This window comes from Myotis nattereri, assembly GCF_964212035.1.
Source record: "Myotis nattereri genome assembly, chromosome: 7".
Taxonomy (NCBI): Eukaryota; Metazoa; Chordata; class Mammalia; order Chiroptera; family Vespertilionidae; genus Myotis; species Myotis nattereri.
Window position 1 is genome coordinate 13,911,453 of NC_138082.1, and position 24,311 is coordinate 13,935,763.

Consider the following 24,311-nt stretch of genomic DNA (forward strand, 5'->3'; position numbering starts at 1 on the left):
GGATTTGAGGGGCTTGAAGGAAATCTAGCTGAAAATGTCCCTCAGGCTATTGAAATGAAAATGTACAACTCTTTGTAGAAGTTAAGATGGAAATATTTACTTGAGAACCATTTATGCATGTAATAATTTAAGACATAAGCTTAGAGGCAATTTCTCAAGGAGTTATCAGACAAAAAAAAAAAAAGATGGGAGTGGGTAGAGAAAGGGCTGAAGATATTTAGAAAAAAATATGGAATGAATGCAATGGAAAAAGATTACTTTCATGAAATTGGGACTATGTCCTAAAAGATTAATGACAGCGGACCTAAATTTTGTTGGTCCCAAGAACAGAACTTAGTATGAAAGGGTGAGTCTGGTCTTCTTGCTGTAGCCATGATTCCAAATGATATGGAATCAATAATGTTACCATAACGGGCAACATACAACTCAATTACCAAAAACCCAGGCCCTTCACTAGGATATCTGAAATTTTTTTTAAGAGACTGGGTTGTTCACATTGGAACTTTTCACAATATCTCCCTTTAGTAAAAGAACAAAAAATATTTTTTGAAAACCTTGAACTTCCATTACTATAACCATAAATGCACTTTAGTCTGAAACTGAAATTACAAGCATTTGGCATTCCAGGAACAAGAGGTGAGGACGACACTCCCATACTTATTAGAAACCAAATACGGATTTATCAGCAGAGTAGTTTATTAATAACATCATGATAACTCTCCACAGAGAAAAATATTATTCCTGGACCACTACAGCATCGGTGTAGACAGTTGGTATAAGGTGGAACACAAGAAAGTTGGTAATTGTTCTTGAGTCTCAAAATTACATTCTCAATGCCACACAAAGAAGAGGTAAGATGCTTAAGGCATTTTAAGAAATATGAGTTGAACATAGAAATGAAAGGAGCCAATCTAAGTAGAAAGTCATGGTGACAGGTGCCTCTGTATTTCAAAATGCCTTGGAAGTTCACTGAGTTCTCAGAAAGTTGTTAACCTCCCCTTTCGTGGCCCAGAGCCACATTTCATTGGTTCAAGATAAAGGAATATAATTTTCTTTATTAAAGTTAAAAAACTCTGAGAAGGTCTGTACTCAAATACTTATGAGACCAAGCACTCAGATGAAAGGAGGAATATGTAGTCAATCCAATCTATTTTTGCTTTGTTCACAGGATATACATGGAGTAAGTAACTGTTCATATGAAATAAAAAAATGTTTGGCTCTGTACAGGTGGATGAATTACAGATGAATTCTCTAGAAGCAGTACTCTGACTATCCAAGTCTGTACAATTCCCAGTCAGTTACCCAGAAGAGCAAACAATTAATATAGCCACAAATCATATATCACTGATATTAGTGGACTATTACAAATATTGTATGGATCATTTCCCTGTTTGGCTGACTTTCCTGCAATATCTTGACAGTTAGTTACATAGTTTTGCAATTAACATGGTTAGAAAGCTTTATATATATTTACTTCTATTAGTGTGAAAGATAAATTTTGAATTCCTTGCCTAAACAACGGTTGATATTTAAAACTAAAATCCTTGTACGTGATTGACAACTAAAAACAATGTTGACATCTTGATTTTAAAACAAGATATTGTTTCTCACCACGGGAAAAGTAAACACTGGAAGCATCTCTAACTGCATAATCCAACCCCTCATACTATCCACCCCCAATCCATGAGGGCATGAGCATACCTCCAGCATCCTGTTCAAAGTGAGAGAGGCTATTCTATAGGCTGTGTTATGCGGGACCATTTTAGAGAAAGGGAGCAGTGTGGTGTCAGAAAGCTACTGGGATCATGGTTCTGACATGTGAGACCATGTGTGATTTAGACTATGGCTAAACTATGGTGATTTAGAAATGAGGTTGTTCATAATTATAAATATGACTTCTCACAAATGGTGAGAAAGACAGGGATCTGGTCTATTAGCAGATGAGCATGATTTTAACTTTATTTTATTTGTTGTCTTTATTTCCCCCCAATTCTATGGTTTTCTGTCTGAAACATTTACAACTGGGGAAGGTAAGGAAGAGGTTTAACAGTCTTCACAACCAGCAGCTCACCAAAGTGTTTCAAAAACAGCCAGGTATTTGATAAAATGTTTAACATAAGTGCTTCTGATGTGTAGGCATCTTTCGATCTTGAAGGAGATCTCTACAATGTTTGTATAAAAGATCTCCTGCACAAGTCTCCCACTTATTCCTGTTGCCTAGTGAGAAAGAAGTGTTGAACTGAAACCTCAAGAAATTTATTCCAAAATACAACTTCTGTCACTGCCAGGGATGACAAACCAGGATGGCGATCAGCAGATGTCATGTCAAAGAGCAGAGGTGGTCAGCTTTCTGACAGCAGCTCTAGATCAGGTTTACCAGTAGAAAAAAAATCACAAGCTTATATATAGCAATTTGTAAATTGCTCACCACGGTTTAATCAATGCATTGGCTAATGTCACAACTTAGAGTCTAGAAGTTTTCTGCATGATTATTAATTCAAAGCCTTGTATGAATGGGTGCCCCCAAGAAGTTTTCTAGGTGTGAAACTTCATCTGAATAGGGTATCCCAAGATGGGATGGATACACATATACATATACATACACAAACGTATATATTTGAATATGTAACACGCTCTTCCAATCTGTGCTTATATAAATTATGTATACATTTAAATTCCCTTAAGATATACGCTCAGATAGGTCAGAAGTATGGAGCCTGTAAAAAGAAATTTACTCTTCTTCAGGAGCAGCCGGTCATTACAGGTGGGGGTGAGTCACCTATCTTTCTGAAGGTTTCCAAGGAAGAGGTGGGGGAAGGGTTTAAAAGGAGCCTGATTGCAGAGTGGCTAAATGGTGGAGAGGCATATGCTCTCCACATATTTTGTCAGGTTTCAGTAGTTTCAGATGTGTGTACCTAATGACACTTGAATCAGTTGATGCAAGTCAGCCTTATAAGCATAAGGGGCCTCGAGCTTGTTTGAATGAGTACTGATGCAATCTCAAAGCTTGCAGGGTTTGAAGGTCTTAAAAAGAGGACTGAAGTCATTTGTGCTCTAAAGCAATGCTTTTCTTCTCAGTCTTTATTATATTGCGTGATATTTATTTTCTTCATTTCACTTTTGCTTTTTTAAATGATTTATTTACTTACATATTGTTAGTGTTCTTCAGTAGAATGTAAATTCCATAAGAGCAAAGACTACTTATTGTTGGTCTCCTTCAGTAAAATGTAAATTCCATAAGAACAAAGAATATGTATATTAGAGGCCCGATGCATGAAGATTCATGCAAGAATGGGTCTTCCTTCCCCTGGCTGCCATCACCGCCTTCGCTCCAGCTGGAGCCGCCTTTCTGCCTTGGTTCTGGCCTGGAGCCGCCTTTCTGCCTTCCCTTGCCGCCCAGAGGCCCAGAGCAGTTGGGGCGATGCGGAATGCCTGTGTCCCACCCTGCCCCCAGCTGCTCGGCACCTGCATATGCAAATTAACCCGCTATCTTTGTTGGGTTAATTTGTATACTCACTCCTGTTTGGCTGGTGGGCATCGCAAAGGTATGGTCAATTTGCATCTTTCTCTTTTATTAGTGTAGATGGGCTCCCCATGCCCATTAACCGTGTGTGAATGTGTGTGTGTGTGTGTGGGGGGGGTGTGTTTTGAATAAATAAATTGCTTTGGTTTGGGTATATATCTCATATTTCAGTAACTTATCTTTGGCTGTCTTCATCTGCTGTGTTCCCCATTAGCTTATGGATTCATCTGTGCTTTAAACAATATATTAATGATCTCTCGTTGCACCCCGTAGAGGACATGCTCTGAAATAGCAAGTATTCAGTCATCTCAACAATCTCCTTTCTGCTCAGGAAGATGCTATGAATAGACCCTCACATCTCACTGTCCTGACCTTACTCCAGAAGTTAGGACAGTGGTGGTTGAAGGGAATAGAAAGTGCCTGTCATCCAAAGAGGGACTGGGGTTCAGGGCAGAGTGTGATATCTCTCTGGTTTGCCTTCTTGTTTTATTAGCACCAGTTAAATGACCAGGTGCTCTAATAGAAGGCAACCTAAGTAACCAAGAAATTCTACTATCTTTGGTAAATGAATTTTTGTATCATTTGTTTTACATGAGGAATGAAGAACATTAGCTTAAGGTCTTTATTTTAAAGACCTTCCATAGATGATATATGAACTTTTAACTTCTTAATTTTTAATTTACAGTTTACTTTCAGTATTATTTTGTATTGTTTTCAGGTGTACAGCATAGTGATTAGACAATCATATACGTTACAAAGTATTCCCCCTGATATTTCTAGTACCCACCTGGCACCGTGCATAGTTATTAAAATATTATTGATTATATTCCCTCTGCTGTTGAACTTTTAATTTTTTTCACTTGAAGTTTAAGTAAACAGAATGGAGTTAATCATAATCCATGGTTCTTGATACTATTATTAGCCCACTGGCCTTTTGTATGCATGTATATATTTATTTACTTATCTACTTATTTATTTAAAATCCTATAGTATTTATAAATCTTCTGTTCAATGTGGTAATTAGAACATTGACAGTAACTAACATTGTTTATATGAAATTTCTCCATGCTGTCCACTGGGATCCTCCTTTCTAATGTAATTACTATGTTGATTCTTATAATAATTTCATTGCCACTTGGAAACATACATAGTTATTTTTTTACATATTCCTGGTAAATGCATGGTTTGGTTTCAGTTGTTTAAATTTTATAAAAATGGTATTGACATTTTGTATATAATATTTTGGGACTTTTGTATTTTCCTTCTCAATACTATATTTATAAAACCTTTCATGATGTTCCAACTGTACTTCATTTATTTTAACTACTGTGAAATAGTCTATTGTATGAAATACACCATGTATTTATTTATTTCCTACTCTGTGCATTTGAGTTGTTTCTGTATATTTGCTATATGAATAATATCTCTGTAAACATTCTTTTATGTATTTATTAGTATACAAATGCAAGGATTTCTTTGGTGTTTGTACTGAGGAGTGTAATTGCTTACTCTTGAGGTATACCAATGTTTAACTCCTTTCTACAGTGATTGTACTGCTTCTAATTCTTGATTTCAACACTTTTCTAAGCTCCAGGATTTCTAGACATTTATTTATTTAATAGATTATTGGCACAACCATAGAATAATACATTGTAAAGCAGAAATTATTTTTGAGATTATCTCATTGAACCCATTTAGTTTACAGAGAACATTGGTGCATAGTAGAGACAAAATGATTTGCTCAAAGTCTTAGAAACAAGGGGTTTTCAGATGCATCCTCAAGTTGTATCTTCTATTTCTCAAATGTGCAGTGTTTGGTAAATAATAATAAAATATCTATTGTTAAGATAAAGACATTGAGAACTAAGAAAATAAAAAAGACAAACTGCAAAGGATTTATCCCAATTTGGTGTTAAAGTTGAATTTATTCAGTGCATAGTTGTTTTTTTTTTCCCATCAGCTCACATTGCCTTGTGGGGCTGACTTCTCGAATTGTTTCCCTGAAACCCAATTTCCAACTCCATGGACAAAGTGCTTTACTGTCTCCCACTGCAGCTCTTTTTCCCAGACTTATTTGCATCTATAAATGACCATGTGACCTACTTGAAGCCTATAAGTTTATACCTAAGTCCACTGATGAGGATTATAGAAATATCTTTGCTTTCTTGATTAAAAAGTAACAGATAGGTCTGAGCTAGAACCATCTTTCTATCTACTTCCAGCTTTGAATGTAAATGTGATGTCTGGAGCGGTGGCAGCTACCCGGTGAGTAAGGTAAGGCTAAAGGATTCATAAAGACATAGGGTCTGATATTATTGTGCCACTGAACTAACATCAGCAGTCACTTGTCTCCAGACTTCTTATTAAGTTAGAAAAATAAACCCCTTAATTTAAGTTACTATGGTCAGGTTTCCTGTTACTTGTAGCTTAATGCATTCCAAACTAATATATAATTTACAAAAATGGTCTCGATTTAGAATGTTCCTTATTTACCAATGACTAAATATTGGAATCTTGTTATTAAATGGGAAATGTTTTTTCCCCTTAGGGAAAAATAATTGTATACAGTCATACTTAGCATCTACTTTTAGATTATAATCTTTCAATCCAAAACTCCATTTCAGATGATGTGCTCATACTCACATAAAAGTAATATCTACAGTTAGCAAAAGTGTAATAAAAACTCTGGCCACTGGTGAAGAAAAAATACCTAGACCCTCGCTGGATAGCTCAGTTGGTTAGAGTGTCATCCCAATACGCCAAGGTTGTTGGTTCCATCCCCAGTCAGAGTACATACAAGAAACAACCAATGAATGCATAAATGAGTGGAACAACAAATTTATGTTTCTCTCTCTCTCTCTCTCTCTCTCTCTCTCTCTCTCTCTCTCTTCCTTTCTCTCTCTCTCAAATCAATTTTTAAAATTCTTACTTGGCAGACCTATATTTTAATCTCTTTGTCCATATATGCAAAAGAAATTTTACTAATGCAAAGTTGATTAATGCAATCACTACTCCAACTCAGCTTCAAAATGAGACTATTCTCATGCATAAGTCCAGCCAACATTGGTTAAAAACTTATATGTGTGTTGGGCTCTAAAGCTGGGAGTAATCAGACATGATTCCCACTCTAAAGGAACTGAATGTGGTTGGGCTGGCAGTTTCGTGAGGAGAGACAGAGAAGCATGTATAGCAATTAGAATACAGCAAGTGCATAATGAAAGTATGAACAAAAGTGTGTAGGAATCTAGAGAAGAGATAACTCCCTTAGACACACAAGTCAAGGAAAAATTTATCTTCCCAGGAGCTCTGCTTACATTGTAAGTTGTTTTGTGCCTTCATCATATCAGTCTATGTCCTTACTTGTCCTTTCTCAGATGTTTCTTCTTGGCAAAAGTAAATAGGTGTCCCTGGACCCTGATTTTCTGAACTGTGAATGCCTCCTCTCTTTTTATGTGTTGATATAGAGAGGCTCTGATGTTTTGTGCTACTCCATCATAATTGAAGCCTTAGAAAAAGAAATTTACTAGGACCTTGGTCATTGTTGCCTTGGTCCGTAGACCAAATTGAAAACGTATTACTGTAATGTAGTTTCCTTTGAAAATGAGTAGCCCCAAAACACGAGACAACTCTGAAAGCTGATACTTATCATGGTCACTCTTGAAATGTTGGGGTTATTGCAAGAGATAAACTCAACTCTTGACAAAACCATAAAACTTCATAGGGGCTTTTCATTCTACTGGAAAAAATGGGCCAAGGATAGGTGTATCCTGAGAAGTACCCTAGAAAGAAACCACCGTTATATCTATGATTACAGCTACAGTATCTTCACTTGTACAAGCAGGAAAAACATGAATGAACTATTCCTGTATCCCCAAGTAACTTTCCTTTCTCACAGGTTTTAGAATTAGAATCAATGTCCAATATCATCTGACTACTTCATTGCAACTTGTCCTTATGAATTTACTCGCACTTACTGACTCATCCACTTACCCCAGTGGGCATTCCAGGAAATTGTCCTTGTTTATTGCCATCTTCAAATGATGAGAAAGCATAATAGAATGAGAGAAAGTAATTATTTTTACTATCTGATCCTAAATGTTAAAGAAGCACCCTGTTCTTAAAGGTTGTCTCAACCATTTGCAAGTTAATGCACCACTGAAGATGCAAACTATCTATATAACTGCTTTAGAATTTCATTAAAATTAATCGGAAGTCCTTTTTAATGTCTTTGAGAATTGCTTCAAGTGGCAAAAATCAGAAAAGCTATCCATGGGGCACATTCAGCTAATTGCAATTCACTTCTCAACTAGTCATTCTTTCGCTCTAGGCTGCAACCGAATAAAACTGAAACAACTCCTTGGATGACAAATGCCAGTCAAAACCAGTTATTTAGTATGATGTACTTTTAAATGAACCCATTGGTGTTCTGAATATTTTTTTAATAAGTCAGAATGATGTGATAAGCTGATTCTTAGTAAAAGTATTCTCTAAGCTGGAGTTGCCATATACTCCCTCCCAGCTGGTACTGGGGAGCAAGTAGGGGGGTAAAGATAAACTATATATATAGTGAAGAGAGATGAGTGAAATAGCACATTTAGATAAAAATAAAGCCACCACCAAATCATTTTAATGAAACATTTTATATGCTGTTGAACATGTAAGAATGCTATCTGATCCTAAATGTTAAAGACACATCCTATTCTTAAAATATCCCCAAAAGGAGAAAAAATATGCAAGTCAGTGATCATGAAGTAACCTTCTTTACTCCTCTTACGCCTGTTTTGTCCTTCTAATTAGACCTCCACTTTCCTCCCATTTCTTCCCAGCCTTTCATCTCTCATCCCTGGACTCCTCTCTTTTTCTGATCTGCATTTACCCTTGATTCCTTTGCATCCTTCTTCTTCATCAGCATTTACCCAACAAAGCTCTAATGCTGAAACAATGTAATAATGACCTTTCTTTTCTCTCACATTTAGTCAGATAAGCACTCTAGGAGAAAAAAATAACAAGCATTTATCAAGTACTTCCTAACAAGCAGCACCATTCTAAGTGTTTTCCATGTATATGATCTCATTTTATCTCCACTAGCCATTAGGGAGATTTTTGCCCATTTTACAGGCAAGAAAACTGTTTTACAGAGGTTGAGTAACTTGTCCAAAGCATTGCATCAAATCAAAGACACCATCAATTGTAGACAAAGCAAAAGAAATTATTTTAACAAAGCAAAAGAAAATGCAATTCTAATTGCAAAGTGCCATCAGTTGATAGATACATCCTGATTTCAACAGTGTTAAATGTAAAAATAAAGTGCATCTAAGAATCAATGAAATAGGACAAGTGAGGGGAGAGATGGCGCAAACCTAGGCAGTTTGGATCCAGAGCTTAGCAGTCTCCATCATTATGCTATTCTGCCTCATAAAAACCACACAAGCTTGCAAATGGTTTGTCACCAATTTATGGTCTTAAACTTTGGGCTTTTAGTACTTTCTTTAGTCTCTCTCCTCTTTCTTATTTTCTCTTTTCTCCCTCTTCTTCTTTTCAATGTTGATTCCAAAATATGTTCTCTATCCTTAAATTCCTTACTTAACACCTTCCCTCATTCACTTTTTGTGGATGACTATGGGTCTTAATTCCTTAAGACAATTGAGACCATTGGTCACCATCTCTCCCAATTCCTGCTTCCTGACCCAACATACTACCTACAGACATATTCATATCCAGAGACAGCTTGCCTTCCTCCTGTTCAGAGAGAAAACTATCCCCATTTCTGTTAAACGTTAGCTCCTCCTCATTCTCTTGACCCTATTACTTCTTGTTTCCTCTGAAATTGTTAGTCACCATTTTCTCCTGAATTTCAACTCCTCCCTCTCTAAGGATTTCTTTCCTTCAGCCTGTAAACATGACAGAGACCCAACCACTAACCTCATGTTCTAAACTCCATAGTGTTTTACAGGGTTGTCTGCCTTCCCTTACTTTCCATTTCTGCTTTTGTTCACCACTTCTCCCCCAACACTCAGTTGAAATTGAGCTTAATAATTAGCAACGTAGTGACCTCCTATATTTTAGACCTCATGGACATTTTTTGTCTTCATTTTCTTGACCCCCTTTTCTGAATCTGTGTGATGTATTTGATATCTTGCCTTTTTTGGAATATCTCTATCTCATTGGCTTCCAAGGCACCAAGCTCTCCTGGTTCCTTTTAACTCTGTTTCTTGATCATGTAAAGGTTGGCATTTCTCAGTTTTTATCCTCAGGCCACTTTCCATGAGGGTTTGATGTATTGACTAGAGGTAAATCCAACCCCCAAGTCTAGACTTCATTCCTGTGCACTATTTCCCAAGTGCTTATCTTTAGTTCCCACCTTTTCCCTGCCTATAGAGCATCTCCATGTGGATATCAGTCATCTCAAACTTAACATCTTGAAAGCTAAATTATTGATTTCCCGTTCCCCAAACTATTACTCAAAACATTTTTCCTCTCTTAGCTGATGATAATTCCAAACTTCCAGTTGCTTAGCCTCCCAAACTTGGAGTCATCTTCAGTTTCCCTTTGTCTTGAACTGTATGTCGAGTCCATCAATAAATCCTGCTCTTTCTACCATCACAATATATTCAGAATCTGATCACTTTCACTGACTCCACTGCTAACACCTTTATCTCAGTTACCATCATATATTATCTGGATTGTTGTACCAGCTCCTACCTGAACTCCCTGCCTCTGCCCTTGTTCCCCTCCAGTCTGTTCTCGAGGAGCCAGGATGGATTTTAGATCACCTTTCTGACCTCTTCTCCTACCGTTATACCCAGAAAACACTCTTTTCACAAAAATGCTTGCTCCATGCTTCCCTCAGTCCCCACCCGGAACATTTTTTCACATGTAGATGAGACTCACTGTTTCACTTCAGTAGGTCTTTCCTCAAATGTCTCCTCATCAGGAAAGGCTTCTTAGTGTTCCATATAAAATAACTCTTCTCCACCATCCTTTTCTAATCCTGCTTTACCTTTTGTTGACGTTCATCTGCTCTTTCTTATTAGACATTTTTCCTTGAGTTTCAGAATAATAGATAGAGTCTCATTATTGATTCATGCATGTCACTATTTACTTATATAATTAGCTAGTTATGTGTTTGCTTTTGATGCATCGCTGTACACTCACTGTTCGACATAGAAACTAGAAACACAAATCAGTATTCTTTTATATAACTTAAAATATAAATTTTATTTCTCCACCCCCAGTGGAATGTTAAGTTCCCTGAGTACAGGCACTTTGTCTTACTCCTTCTATATACACAACATCTAGAACAGTGCTTGGCACATAGGCACTTACAAATAGAGTCAGCACTGCATATTTTATACTGATGTTTTCAAGGGTAATGCAACTATCGACATGTCCCAAATCAGAATTAAATTCCTACATCCCTACCTCTGTTCTCCCTTCTTCTCTCTCCACATCCCTTTCTCTTGAATGCGCCCTCCATGCCTTTGCTCATGCTGACTTCTCTGTCTGGAGGAGACCATTCCCTCCCTCTTGGCCTCAGGACACCTGTGTAACTCCTTCTTCAAGCGATTTGTCAGTCGCCTCCTCAAAGATACCTTCACTGCCCCCTCCTTTCACTCTCCCTTTCTGGGGTCCTCTCATGTCACACGCTGTCCCTGTGCACACACTGTGTTTCTTTAATGACCTTCTCCTAGAGGCTGAGGGCTCCTTGAAGTTCAGGAAGCAAATCCGAGACCTCACCTAGGATCTTTTCCCATATCCTTAGGATGTAATTTAAAGCAGGCATCGGTATGCTCAGATCACAGATTGAGGCATAGAAGTGCACTTCATCCGGTTTCAGGACAGGCGAGCCCCTTAGGAAGAGTCTCTTCCTGTCACTTCAGTAGGCACGGGTCTCCGTGTCTTCCATAAACCTGGTTACAAGTCTGGTTCCTCCCTGTGCCCCCTCTGGAAGGTAACCATGGATACTGTTGAGCTGGCATAAAAGCCTTCAATTAAGTGGATACTACAAGTGGTTTTCAGGATGCTTAGAGGGGTTTGACGTGGGGGACAAAATCTGGAAACACTTGCAAAGGTAGGAGGACTTTTTGCCTCCGGTCTCTGGGCTAGGAATATCCCAGTTAGGATGGACGCTCATGGTCAGCAGAAGCCCCAAGGACTCTAGCCCGGGCTGGGATATTAACTAGCTGTGAATCCAGCATCAAAGGCAATCCCAGCCGGGTCCTCTTCTTGGAAAACACGGACCCCGCTGTGAAGCTGGAGCGGTGGGCTGACTCCAGCGAGGCCAGTAGCAGCCTGGGCTGGAGAGAAAAGGATTTCCTGAACCCAGCCGGGAGCTTCCAGCAGCTCCACGCCCCTTCCCCACATCCTGGCCCCAGCGGTGTTCTACCAGGAGACATTCACACCAAGGAATGTCCTTGCAGCCCTTACTGACCGCCGGGAGGGCGCCCACGTGCCTTCCCGGACTTTCGGAGTCCGGGGTCTTCTCTCTCCGCTATTGATTCCCAAACAAGGCACGCCTAGGGCGTGGGGATGGGGCACTTCCTCTCACTCCTAGACCTGCTTGGGGCTGGGTCTCAACTTTCCAGCTCCTGCCTGCAGCGGTTGGAAAAGCCAAACCAACCGCACAAAGAAAGGCTCAATGCCGCTGAGTGGAGGGTGGGTGTGGGTCACGGTCAGTGAGTGTGTGTGTGGCTAAGTCTGCTCATTTCCTGAAGTGAGATCTTCGAGGGAGGGAGGGAGGGAAGAGGGTGTGGGAGACGGACTTGGGGGCGAGGGGTGGCGGCGGTTTCCCGGCGCTTTGACGTAGACTTGGAGAGGCGCGGAGCACTCCGACTGCTTAAGAAGAGGCGCCGGAGCCGCCAGGACGCCGCCACTGGGGACCTGCACTCGCCTGGGAGCAGCCTGAGCCTCTTCTCTCCGCTCGCTCGCGGGAATCCAGACGGGGCTGGGCAGGTAAGTGCGGAGGGGCGCCCTTCTGTCCCCCGGGAGGAAAGGCGCGGAGTAAGGAGGCGAGTGGGGCACAGAGGACACACAGAGGGTCCCTGGCAGCTCTGCTCCGAGGAGGGTGAGGCTGTGGGACCAGGTGCGGGGCGAGGACCCCGGGGTTGAGGAACTTCCAAGCTCGAGGAGGGCGCTCCTAAAGGAGCCCAAGTGAGCGCTGCGGCCCGAGCTGCCAGGGACCAGGGAGACGCGGAGAGCGCCAACTTCAGCACGCTGGACAGCGCCCGCCCTCCGCCTTCAACTTGGCATTGGCATCCGGGACGCGTCCTCTAAGAAAAAGCAACTTTGGCGCCCCTCCGCTTTGATAGCTTAGTTCAGAAGAGGACAAATGGATGTAATTTTGTTCAGGTAGAGATCTTGTGTAAATGACCTGAAATACAGGGGGAACATTTTTGAATAATCTTGTATCTAACACACCTCTTCAAAACAGGAACATGCGTGTTCAAAGACGGTTTATGAAATATCGATTTAAGGGTGTCTCAATACGATCTGCTGCTGTGCAGGAGGAAAAGATTCTGTATTATGGAGTTGTCATTCAATGTTTCAAAATAGATGTATTTCCACGAGCTGTGCCCTGCTTGCCTTCATGATACTAACACCTAAAATGTTAGGAACTATAAGATAAGGCTGAAAACGACCCCTCCTGTGCAAAATGAGATACATTTATATAGTCTGTGAAGAGTCAGATAACCTGCCTGGGGGAAAAAATTAGGTTATTATTATCTTAAGGATATCATTTCTCATTGCACGTGTCTGAAGTGTAACATAATTTCAAATTTGTATATGGCTGCCTTGATTTTATTGCAACAGGCTTTGATAACTAGAAAAATTTAACGAGGCAAATTATTTTTGTTAAAATTCTTGAGATTTATAGCAAGAAAAGAGAAATGAGAGAGCATCATTTTATGAAAGTTATATCAGAATTGGAGAATATTTTAGGTGTTGGTAAAAATGTCCATTGAGTCTACTCTAATGGGTTAAATATATGTCCCTTGGCTCACATACTTTTTAGCACACTATCTCCTGTTTATTTTTATTTACAACATTTTACAATTCCTATGCCTTTTTAAAAAAAATTAAAATTACCTGAACAGGAAGGCGTCCAAGGGTGAGATATATTAAAATTCTTAATTGCACAGGAGTCCTTGATTAGGATAGCTAAGCTGAATTATGATTTTGTAAAAGAATGAAAGCCATGCAACAAGATTTTAAAATTTCATTTAAGATCTTTTAAATTATATTCCTTTACTAGAAAAAAATGTGTTCATTCATTCACCTTAAAGGATGAGTGTACATCTTAGGAGTACATATTTCTTAGTCTACACTATCCAGCTGAACAATGAATCATTTTAGATAGAATAGTGCTTGTGATATGGGGAAAAATGGTAAGACTTCCTAAGGACAATGGTGTGGGTGTGTCTCCTTTGCTGGCATCAAGGTTCTTAAAGGCATAATTATTTTCTTTACTGAGTGGAGCACAACAAGCAGGGACTCATGTGAGATATTTCCATCATGTGCATTTTCAGGGCCATGGCTGATCCTGGAAATAGAGGAGGGCTCTACCGTCCCTTGAGCCTCACCTGCTCCCTGCTCATTGTGGGAATGTGCTGTGTGTCTCCTTTATTCTGTCATAGCCAGACAGACCTGCTGGCTCTTGACCAAGCCGATCCCCAGTGCTGGGAATCCTCCTCAGTGCTCCTCCTGGAAATGCGGAAGCCTCGGATTTCCAACACTGTGTCAGGTTTCTGGGATTTCATGATCTACCTGAAGTCATCGGAGAACTTGAAGCATGGGGCACTGTTTTGGGATCTGGCCCAACTCTTCTGGGACATCTATGTGGACTGTGTCCTCTCCAGGAACCATGGCTTAGGAAGGAGGCAATTGGCTGGAGAGGAAGAGGAGATGTCGGCAGTGCATCCACCGCACTCGGGGAGGAAACAAGGTGGTCAGCCCCGGGTCCTGGGTCTTGAAAGGGTCAATCCAGTACGGATGTGCTGAATTGTGAGGAAGGGGGAAGTGGCTTTAGACTGACCCATTGCCATATACATTCCTCTCAGGGGGGAACCCTATAAGCACACACGTGATAAGAAGATAGTACTTCCTCTTGTATTTCATAGTAACTATTTATATTAGAATATTGTCCTCATCCCTATACATCATGTGAACAGCAGCCAGGAAAAGTCAGAAGGACGAGTAAGGGAAAAGGAAGAGTCCCAAAATGAAACATAAAATTATGAAAGGATGCCCCTAAATTAAAACTATTTTTTTTTTTTTTTTTACCATTAGCCTGAATATTGGGTCATAACCTGTGTTTACTTGCTCTGGACTTGGGAAGGTTGAAATACAAACCTGGGGAACGTTCACAAACACATAAACTGTTGCCACTTTTAAATAAAACAAACAGCAAACACATTGCCTTCATGTAATTGCAAGGACTCCTTGAGATGTACTTAGCTGATGAAGTAAAAGGTAGAAAAAATGGCTGGCTTACAAAGTCCCTCCTCACTGCTTTTTAAACAAATCTCAAGTAATTAGCTCCCAGCAAGCTGAATGATTAATATTTAATAATTTGGAACTTCTTACAAATTTAGAGGTTTTCACATCAGTAAAATTATATTAAAATGCAATCTTCTCTAAAGGCACTCGATGAAATGTCTTTTAGAGAATTAGAACGAGGGAGAAACAGTCTGGAGCAGTGATGGCGAACCTTTTGAGCTCAGCGTGTCAGCATTTTGAAAAACTCTAACTTAACTCTGGTGCCCTGTCACATATAGAAATTTTTTGATATTTGCAGCCATAGTAAAACAAAGACTTATATTTTTGATATTTATTTTATATATTTAAATGCCATTTAACAAAGAAAAATCAATCAAAAAAATGAGTTCGCGTGTCACCTCTGACACGCGTGTCATATGTTCACCATCACTGGTCTGGAGTAAGTTGAGAGATACCTTAGCAGTAAACATATTGCTTTTGCTCCTTTCTTGGCAGTGTTTCAACGAATGAGCTTTCAATGCTTGCAGCAAGGGCTGTGTGAGTGGCAGTGAGTTAATAAATTAGAATTGTATACTTTAATAATTAAGTTATTAAATTATAAAATTAGAATTATTTATACACAAGTGGAACACTAAAGCATAACTAAATTTTGCATGTGTACATTTTATTGTGAGAATTCTTATGTATTTCCATAATCTCTTAAAATAACAATCAACCATAAGCGTTTCAGATGAACACTTTCCCAAGATATTGTAGAGCTTTATATATCTAGTTTCTTTTCACCTTAGTAACTAAAAATCCTCATGGTTTGCTGATCCATAGAGCCAGATATTATTTATAGATAAATTTAGTATTTTAGCAAGTGTTATTATAACTTAAACTAATTTTATGTTTTAGAGGAAATGTTCTTTCAGCAGCTTAGCTTTAAAGTAGAAGAAACACAAAACGAGTGTCTACATGTTTATTATTAACATTTAATCATATTTTGAACAGAGGCTGCAAGACATCAGTCACAGTAGGGACTGTATATTCTCCTCCTCTGCCTGAGTAGTCTGAGACTGTTTTTTTGAGCACACTCCAACGTGGCATTTCCATCCTCCATTAACTTCAGCTTTGGGAGCCACTTCTTCTGGATACAGAGTTGCTATTGACCCAGCTGGTCTGCAAACTTTAACTGCAGTTGCTACGCAAGTAACAAGAGTGAACTTTTCACTTTATTGAAGTTGTTTTAACCTCTGACATAAGCAATAGTTTAAAGATCAGGAAACAAGACTTTCCATTTGGTTTGTACAATTATAATGGAAGAGTGTCTTGGGTCAAGAAGACACTATATCTAAAAGTTAAGTCGTGGCAGGAACATTGAGATTTCGTCTCAAGAGGCTTGATTATATCTCTAGTGGCTCAATTGGCCCTGGATGTACCTGTACAAATTCCGCACTTGCTTTTTCTTTTGCTACCAGGTCAGGGTGGGGATCAGGGTGGAGAGGTGTTAGTCTCTATTGTTCTCAGGGAAATCAGAGAATCAGGGAAATCATCAGAACAGAAGTCAAGAACTACAATAAGTGCCTTCATAATATGCAAAAGGTTCTTATTACTTTGACGTTTTGGAATAAAATAGTTTAAATACAGTTGAGAGAAGTTGCTTTAAATCATGCTTTGTTAAAAACAGAACTCTTATATACTTGTGTATGTTAATGTGTTATATTTGTTAATATTGGGCCAACAAGTATAAACAATAGATACCAAAGAGCCATGTAATTGGGCAAGTTAATTAATTTACTTAGCCTTCAGTTTCTTCATCTGAAAAAGAGGGATATAGAAAGAATTAGATGACCCATAAAGAGTCTACAGGCTCTTGCTTCTAATGTTTTGTGCGTCTACAGGAAGAAATGTACAAAAGGCATGTACTTCATTCTGGGAAGAATCTGGAAGAGCTTTACCCCAAGGACAGCTTATCCACCAGGGTGAGGGATGGCCTGGACACCATGGTTGTTTGTAACAATGATAAGCAGGAACAGAGGAAGTCCAGAAACGAAATGAGAATTCCAAACACTCTGAGGGCTAGAGACATCATTTCAGAAAAAACTCAAAAGATCATTGGTATTTAGTCTGGAAAGATAAGAGCTAATAATTGAAAGCTGAAATATCTGGAAGGTGTGAAGGCAGTGTGCCAAGGCTTAACCACTAAATTATGATGAATGATGAATTATATAAAGGCAGAGAGGGAGAGGAGGAGGAGGGTAGAAAAGAAGGTGGAAGGGGCAGGGGGAAGGAGGAGGGAGATGGAGAAAGATAAAGGTATTAATTGATTTAGGAAAAGAGTAGGCTGATGATAACTCCCAGTAGAAAATAACAGAGTAGTGGATAGCTCATGGATTAGTTTCATGGGGGCATGTGCCTTGATGGGGAATCAAACAGGCAACTTCCTGGTGCATGGGACAATGTTCAACCAACTGAGCCACACTGGTTGGGTGATACCTGCTTATGTTTTAAACACTAAACAGAGGAGAAAACAATGCTTCAGATATATAAATAATTAAATTACAAATGCTTGGTTTTCTATTTTATTCCAAGAAATTTCCCAAGGGACATATTCAGAAATTACCCATCTAGAAGACATTCAGCGATGTAACCAAGGATGCAGTATGAGGCTCTTCACTGCAGTGTTATTTATAGCAACAGGAAATTTGAAAGTCACCTAAATGTCCCATAATAGGGTAATGGTAAACTAAAGTATGGTATAAAGTGTGTATGCATAAAACTATGGTTATTTCTGGAAAATTATGCTAAGGGTGGCTTCAAGTTTTTTCTTCATATTTTTAAACCAAAAATTATATAATGACCATTTTTATTTTTTAAGTCAGAAACATATCTTAATACATATTAATAAGAAAATGTATTTATTATAATTTAATTTATATAACTGAACTGCATAGGACACAACATTACATAAACACATATTTACATATACATGTCTGGAGTAAATTTATACAGAATTTTGATAGTAGAGTGGCAGAAACAGCAAACTTCCTTTTTAAAACTAATATATTGATATTTAATTAACCTAAAAAATTCGGTGGCTTAATGATTCATTCCTTTTCTTTACTTCCAGGTGCACATTCTCAGCAACCAAGAATCCTTTCCCTGAAGAAGAAAGAGATTGAAGATCTGCTAAGCCTGTACATACGCAGGAGAGGGTCTAAGTCAATTGGAAAAGCAAGCAGTGGCCTTGAAATAAAGAGAAAATAAATCTAACTTCAGAGCTAACTCAAGCGTTGGAGTTTAAAAATATATATATTTTTCTTGACAATCGATCATTTATTCACTTGAAATGGTGGGAATGTCCAGAGATAAGTATTAAGCCACAGAGTACTTAGTTTCATTCATTTAGGCTGCTAGCATGTCCCCTCAAATGATGACCTTTCTGCCAGGTCATACCGCAGTCTGAAAGGCTTAAAAGAGCTTTCAAAGATGAGTAGGGGTTGGGGGATACTCAGATTCTTTGTATTCATTTTGACCATTTGTTTTGGGATGCATGACATTGTTAATGAACTAGAGTGCCATACATTTAACTTGAATGCATTGCATGACTTCCAAGCCATTAACCACTGGATTGCTTATGCACAGGCATATTAATTAGCAGTTACTGATGACCTGTAATACCCAAATCTTGTTTGAAAGAATATTTTTGAATATTTTAACTGAATGATGCAACAACAAAAAACACCTGGTGAATAAAGCATTGTTCTAATGAAAACAAAATTAATAAAAAGCTCTGGACCCCAGGCAATATTATTGAAGTCTCTTTATTTCAATATTTAATGTTATCATTAATGATAATCAAATCTCAAATAAAATGAGCATTAAGTTTGTTATTTCCAAATAAGCATATTTTCAGTCTGATTAACTACGAAAACTTTATAATTGATTAGACTTCGCATTGAAAAGGAAGCTAAAAGTAAAATGAACAACTTTATAAGAAAATTACCTGTAAGCATTTTTTCCCCCTTAAAATAAGCAGGCCTGAAAGCGGTTCATAGCAGAGAAGTCCAATTAGCAAGCTTATTTGCATTCCACACACATTGCTCTTTTTATATCATATAATTATTCTATTTTTCCAATCATTCTATAACCGATGACAGACAACCAGTTTGAATTTCAGCTACGTTAGCGATCCACTTGCTTTCTCCAGGTCCAAAGGAAACCTCAGTAAATGTTTTAACTGAAGGTTTAGGGCCCTCCCTAAGCTAAAACTCTTATCTAAGGTGTTATCATAAGAAGCCGAAACCGGTTTGGCTCAGTGGATAGAGCGTCGGCCTGCGGACTGAGGGGTCCCAGGTTCGATTCCAGTCATGGGCATGTACCTGGGTTGTGGGCACATCCCCAGTGGGAGATGTGCAGGAGGCGGCTGATCGATGTTTCTAACTCTCTATCTCTCTCCCTTCCTCTCTGTAAAAAATCAATAAAATATATTTTTTAAAAAATAAATAAATGAAGTGTTATCATAAGAAGACTCAGCAGCACCCGAGGTTTAGCCAAGCCCTTCAATGGAGGAAGCAGGTCTTGGGGAGGGAGGGGCCCAGCCCCAGCTTCTCCTGTTTAGAACGAGCACATCAGAGGCTGCCACGCTTCAGCTGCCGTCTCTACGTGGGTGCATGGTTTTGCTTTCATGCCACTTTCTCTAATGTCGTTCATCATATTCTTTAAAAACATCCCACAAACTCATTGCCTCTTATAAATTGTTAAAAAGATGCCACTCTCATGATGCTTACAATACCTGCCCCTCACATGTCACAGTGGCCTACACAACACCGGCTGCCCAAGTTTTCTTAAAGGGCCAGAAAGTAAATATTCTGTGCCTTGAGAGCCATCCAGTCTCTGTTGCAACTCACCAGTTCTGACTTTGTAGAATGAAAGTGGCTGTAAACAAGACCTGAATAAATGAGCATGCCCGTGTTCCAATGAAACTTTCGTTTATGGACCCTGACATTGGAATCCATATCGTTTTCAAGTGTCACAAGATAATTCTTCTTCATGATTTTTTCATTATTGAAAAAGTGCTAACCACTCTTAGATCATAGCGTGTACAAAATCAGCAGCCGGTAGGACGTGCCCTTGGCTGTAGCTTGCTGACTGGCATGCTTACAAAACGTGTGAGGAACAAGCTGGGATGAAGGAAGAAGGAGGCGATACATTGAGCAACAAAACTAAAATAAAAAATTTGTGGTAAGCTGAAAGGCCAAAACTATTAGGATGAGATTGAACAGGGATAACTTAGTCCTAATCCTATCCAGTTGGATATCACTTCATTCTGGAAACAGCACTAGAAATTATAGATCATATAAATAAAAGCTCAAGCCTCTCTAAATGTAACATGGACTATTCATTAAGATAATTGGTAAAACAATGAAATCATAACAATATTTACTGAGAGAAAGTGCAGAGCAGTGGTTAGAGTATAAGCTTGGGAGCTGGGTTTGAATCTCAACTGCTTTATGCACCGACCAAATAACTTTGGACTAGTTGCTGACCCGCTTTGTGCCTCCGTTTTCTTGTAGAACATCCACTTGCTAGGTTTGTTGTGAGGATTAAACGCGTTAGTGCATAAAGGTACCTAGAAACAAAGTGTGCTAACAGTAAAAAGTGTTCGCTATTACTTAGGACATCATTCAATTAAGCATCTGCAGCCTCATTATACATACAGAGAAAGGAGGCACACAGGTACTTTGGCCAAACTCATTGGAAGTGGGGTCTTACAGAGAAACAGTCATGTTTTAAAAATAAATTTGAGGTCATTGTTGATTTATATACAGTTGTCAGAAATAATACAGAGGTATCCTATATCCAGTTTCCCTCAATGACAACATCTTGCATAACTATAGCATAATAATACAACCAGGAAATTGGTACAAGCCAGTTTATTCAGATGTCACCGGTTCTGGGTGCACTCAATTATATGTGTGTGTATTTAGGTTTTCTTTTGTGTGAGCTTATTCTCCAGCAAGAGCAACCAGATAGAAAATTAGCTCATCAATTCAGTAATTTAAATGTTGTTAAAGAAGATAGTTACACAGCTTCATTTAGATCACACACTTGAATATTACTTCCAACGATTTTAAAGTAAGAATAGCCCTCTACTGGAAACTCAGCACATCCGATTGGATTCAGCCACATCTTCCCATTTCCCTCAACCACCCCTCTCTCCCAAAGGCTTTGCCCTTAAGAACTAAGATACATGAGTAAGGAGATGGAAAAAATGGAACTTTCTTCCTGCTTCACACCAAACTATTGAGGGAGAGGGTAGAGACTTAATTCTTTCAGTACAGATTTTGAAAATATGTTTCTTCATCACCCCAAGGGGCCTTTAAGACCGGACTCCTTTTCACTTCCAGTTGGGCAAGGTGATTTGATCAACAAGGGCAGAGAAGGCCCTGCTCACCCGCTCAGCTCCACGATACAGGTCCGTGTTTACAGAAGGTTGAGGATCTGAAATCAACAAACAAGAGAGTCCTTCAGAGAAGGTACCTGTAGGTTCTCAAGCTGATATTTATAACGCTCCAGGACAGGGAAGAAACAGAATCCACCTCTCCTCAGTTCTTGATGATAATGCACTGTCTCTAAAGTAGCTGGCAAGTGAGGTAGCTATTATTTACCAGGATCAATGACCCATCCAACCAGGTTGTGGGTTCTCAAAGGCATTTCCCTGGACTCCAAGCACAGACCTGAGTAGTCAGGAAGCCCATTCATTCTGGTGTACATCAGAATCACCTGGGAAGTGTCAGAAAAGACTGCTCGTTCCTACTCAGAATTCTGACTCAGTATATACTTGATTACACTAAGGAACCCAGATATTTGGTCAAACACTGTTCTGGGTGTGTCTGTGAGGGTGTTTCTGAGTGAGGTGAACACTTAATAAGTAGCCTGGGTAAAGCAGACTGCCCTCCCAGTGTGGCGGGACTGCATCCAGTCAATTGAAGGCCCAAAGAGAACAAAGTGTGAGTAAGGGAATTTCTTCTGCCTGCCTTCCAGCTGGGCTGTCAGTCTTCTTCTGCCTTTGGACTCAGAATGAAACACCAGCTCTTCCTAGGTCTTGAGCCCGCCAGCTTTCGCACTGGAACTACCCTTTGGCTCTGCTGGCTTTGAGCTTGCTGACTACAGATGTTGGGACTTGTTAGCCTTCATAATCATGTGAGCCAATTCTTTAAAATAAACTTCTCTCTCTCTCTCCCTCTGAAATATTATGCCACATTAAAAAAATGACATTGCACAATGTCTAAGATATATTGTCAAGTGAAAAAAGCAATAAGCACACACTTTGAATAATTATAAAGGCAGTGTTTATTAAAATACATTTCATTTTCAAGATTGAGCCATCAGCCGTTAAAGCGTGTATACATTTTTTTGGGTATACCCTATATAGGTAGACTAAAAGGATGAAGGAAAACTCACTAAACTGTTAATACTAGTTACCTCATGCAAAACAGGTAGCAAGAAGTGGAGGGCATGATAATGAATTCATTTCTTTAAAAAAATCTTTGCTTAGGCATTTTAATTTTACAATGAGCATGTCATATAATAATATTGTTTGTGTAATTAATAAAAAAAGGTCACAGACAATGAAAACATGGAAAGGCTTGTTTTGTTAGTTACACACTTGAGTTACATGTTTTCTATTGAACGTAAGAGGAGAGGTTTTATGCCTTATTTACTCTATTTCCTAACATTGCTCCAGAATGACAAGGACCTTGAATAAACAGTATTTTATTGCCTGAATAAGAAACCTTGTCCAGAGGCAAACTTATTGTAGGATATTCTGTTTCTCAGTCCACAGTGATAAATATTTAAGACATGGCAATAAAGAAACAGGGAAGCAATAATCCATTTTATGCATGGAAGTTTTTTCTCATTGTCGGTTGTTTTCTTTTTAAGCTCCAGTCTCTTGGAATGTTAACAATAGCCAAAGGCGTGCACCTAGCTTGTGATTTGGCATACATTTGGAATTCAATATATATAGGGACTGAATTTCTGTAGCATACAGGTGGAAATGTTAGACATATCTGTGAAATCAATATTCCAGAAGATATCACAATGAGAAAATAATTTCAATCGAATGTTAGTAAAATCTGTCTGGCCTCTGAATGAATCAAGGATGAAGGAGATGGCTATCAGATTGACAGCTATGGAGGTTTAAAAGTATTAGGTTATTGAGTCTACTATTACCATTCTGGGCAACTGAAATACTGAGCCCGTGTCTTCCTTACAACAATAATTAATTAAGCAAACCAATAGGAACGAATATCTACTGTACTCAGACCTCTCCCTTGAGCTCCACATGGTACATGCTGATTGCCATTCTGATACGTCCTTTTGCATGTCTCTCAGACAATTCACACTTAATGTCCTCAGAACAGAACTCTTGATTTGCCCACCTCCATCTCAGTGTTCCTCGCTTCCCTCATTGCAATAGTGTATCACCATCCACCCAGGGCAAGCCACTGTCACATCTTACTTAGACAGCAACAGGCTACTACCTGGTCTTTTTGCTCACCCCCTTGCCCTTCTGCCAGCCACATTCCACACAATGCCAGAGTGTTTAAAAAACGTGTATCTATTTCAAAATGAATGCCAAGCACCATAGACCTCCAACATCTCCACCCTTAATGCCTTCCCTCTATTCCCTTGCCTTCCCTTCTCATCCTTTAAACCTACAGTGGCAAATAGATGGCAAAAAGGGATGGGAGAGAAGCTGGGAAAAGGATTTCAGATATACACAGGATATTTTGCTCAAATTAGAAAGAAAATAATTTAATGAGAAAGTGAGACTAGAATATTATGTCCTTTTCTTTCTTTCTTTTTTTTTTTTTATCACCACTAAAGCAAGTCCTGTTAGATGTTCTTTCAAATCTAATCCCTTTTGTGAAAGTTTGAACAAACTGCTACTGATTTTTCAATTGAACATTTGGGATTTCTAGAGGTTTAAGGATCCCTTTCTATACTTTATCTTTTCTATTAAGCTTCCATAGGCTCTTAAAATCCTATTATCCTAGGTATTGATACTGAATGACTCTATTCTGTTAATGTCAGCAATCACCCCCACACTGACCATCAGGCTTGCTATTCTAATCTTATTAAGCCTTAAGTAATATAAAGGTCATTTTAATTTCCAAAATGTGTTGACTACTCAGTAAAGCTCCAATCCAATAGGGTGGTCACTAGGATAATCACAACACTGGTGAATACGTTAACACTGTGTGAGTAAATCTTAGCATATTACAAATAGTAGATCTTTCTA

The 24,311-nt window shown here is 38.9% G+C and overlaps 2 protein-coding genes across 2 annotated transcripts in view; one reads left to right on the forward strand and one right to left on the reverse strand.

Annotated features, from left to right (window-relative positions):
* Window positions 1-14,053: 14,053 nt before the first annotated feature.
* Window positions 14,054-18,268, forward strand: FAM237A (family with sequence similarity 237 member A; the record flags this gene model as incomplete). Its single annotated transcript, XM_081095734.1, has 2 exons — window positions 14,054-14,465; window positions 18,132-18,268. The coding sequence occupies 2 exons, from the start codon at window positions 14,054-14,056 to the stop codon at window positions 18,266-18,268; spliced, it is 549 nt and encodes a 182-aa protein (XP_080951860.1).
* Window positions 18,269-21,401: 3,133 nt separating this feature from the next.
* Window positions 21,402-24,311, reverse strand: part of DYTN (dystrotelin) — a gene marked incomplete at both ends in the record, with an annotated part of 46,851 nt that continues 43,941 nt past the window's right edge. Inside the window, one exon of the mRNA XM_081095991.1 lies at window positions 21,402-21,505. Coding sequence (XP_080952117.1) covers window positions 21,402-21,505 — 104 coding nt within the window. The remainder of the gene's footprint in view (window positions 21,506-24,311) is intronic.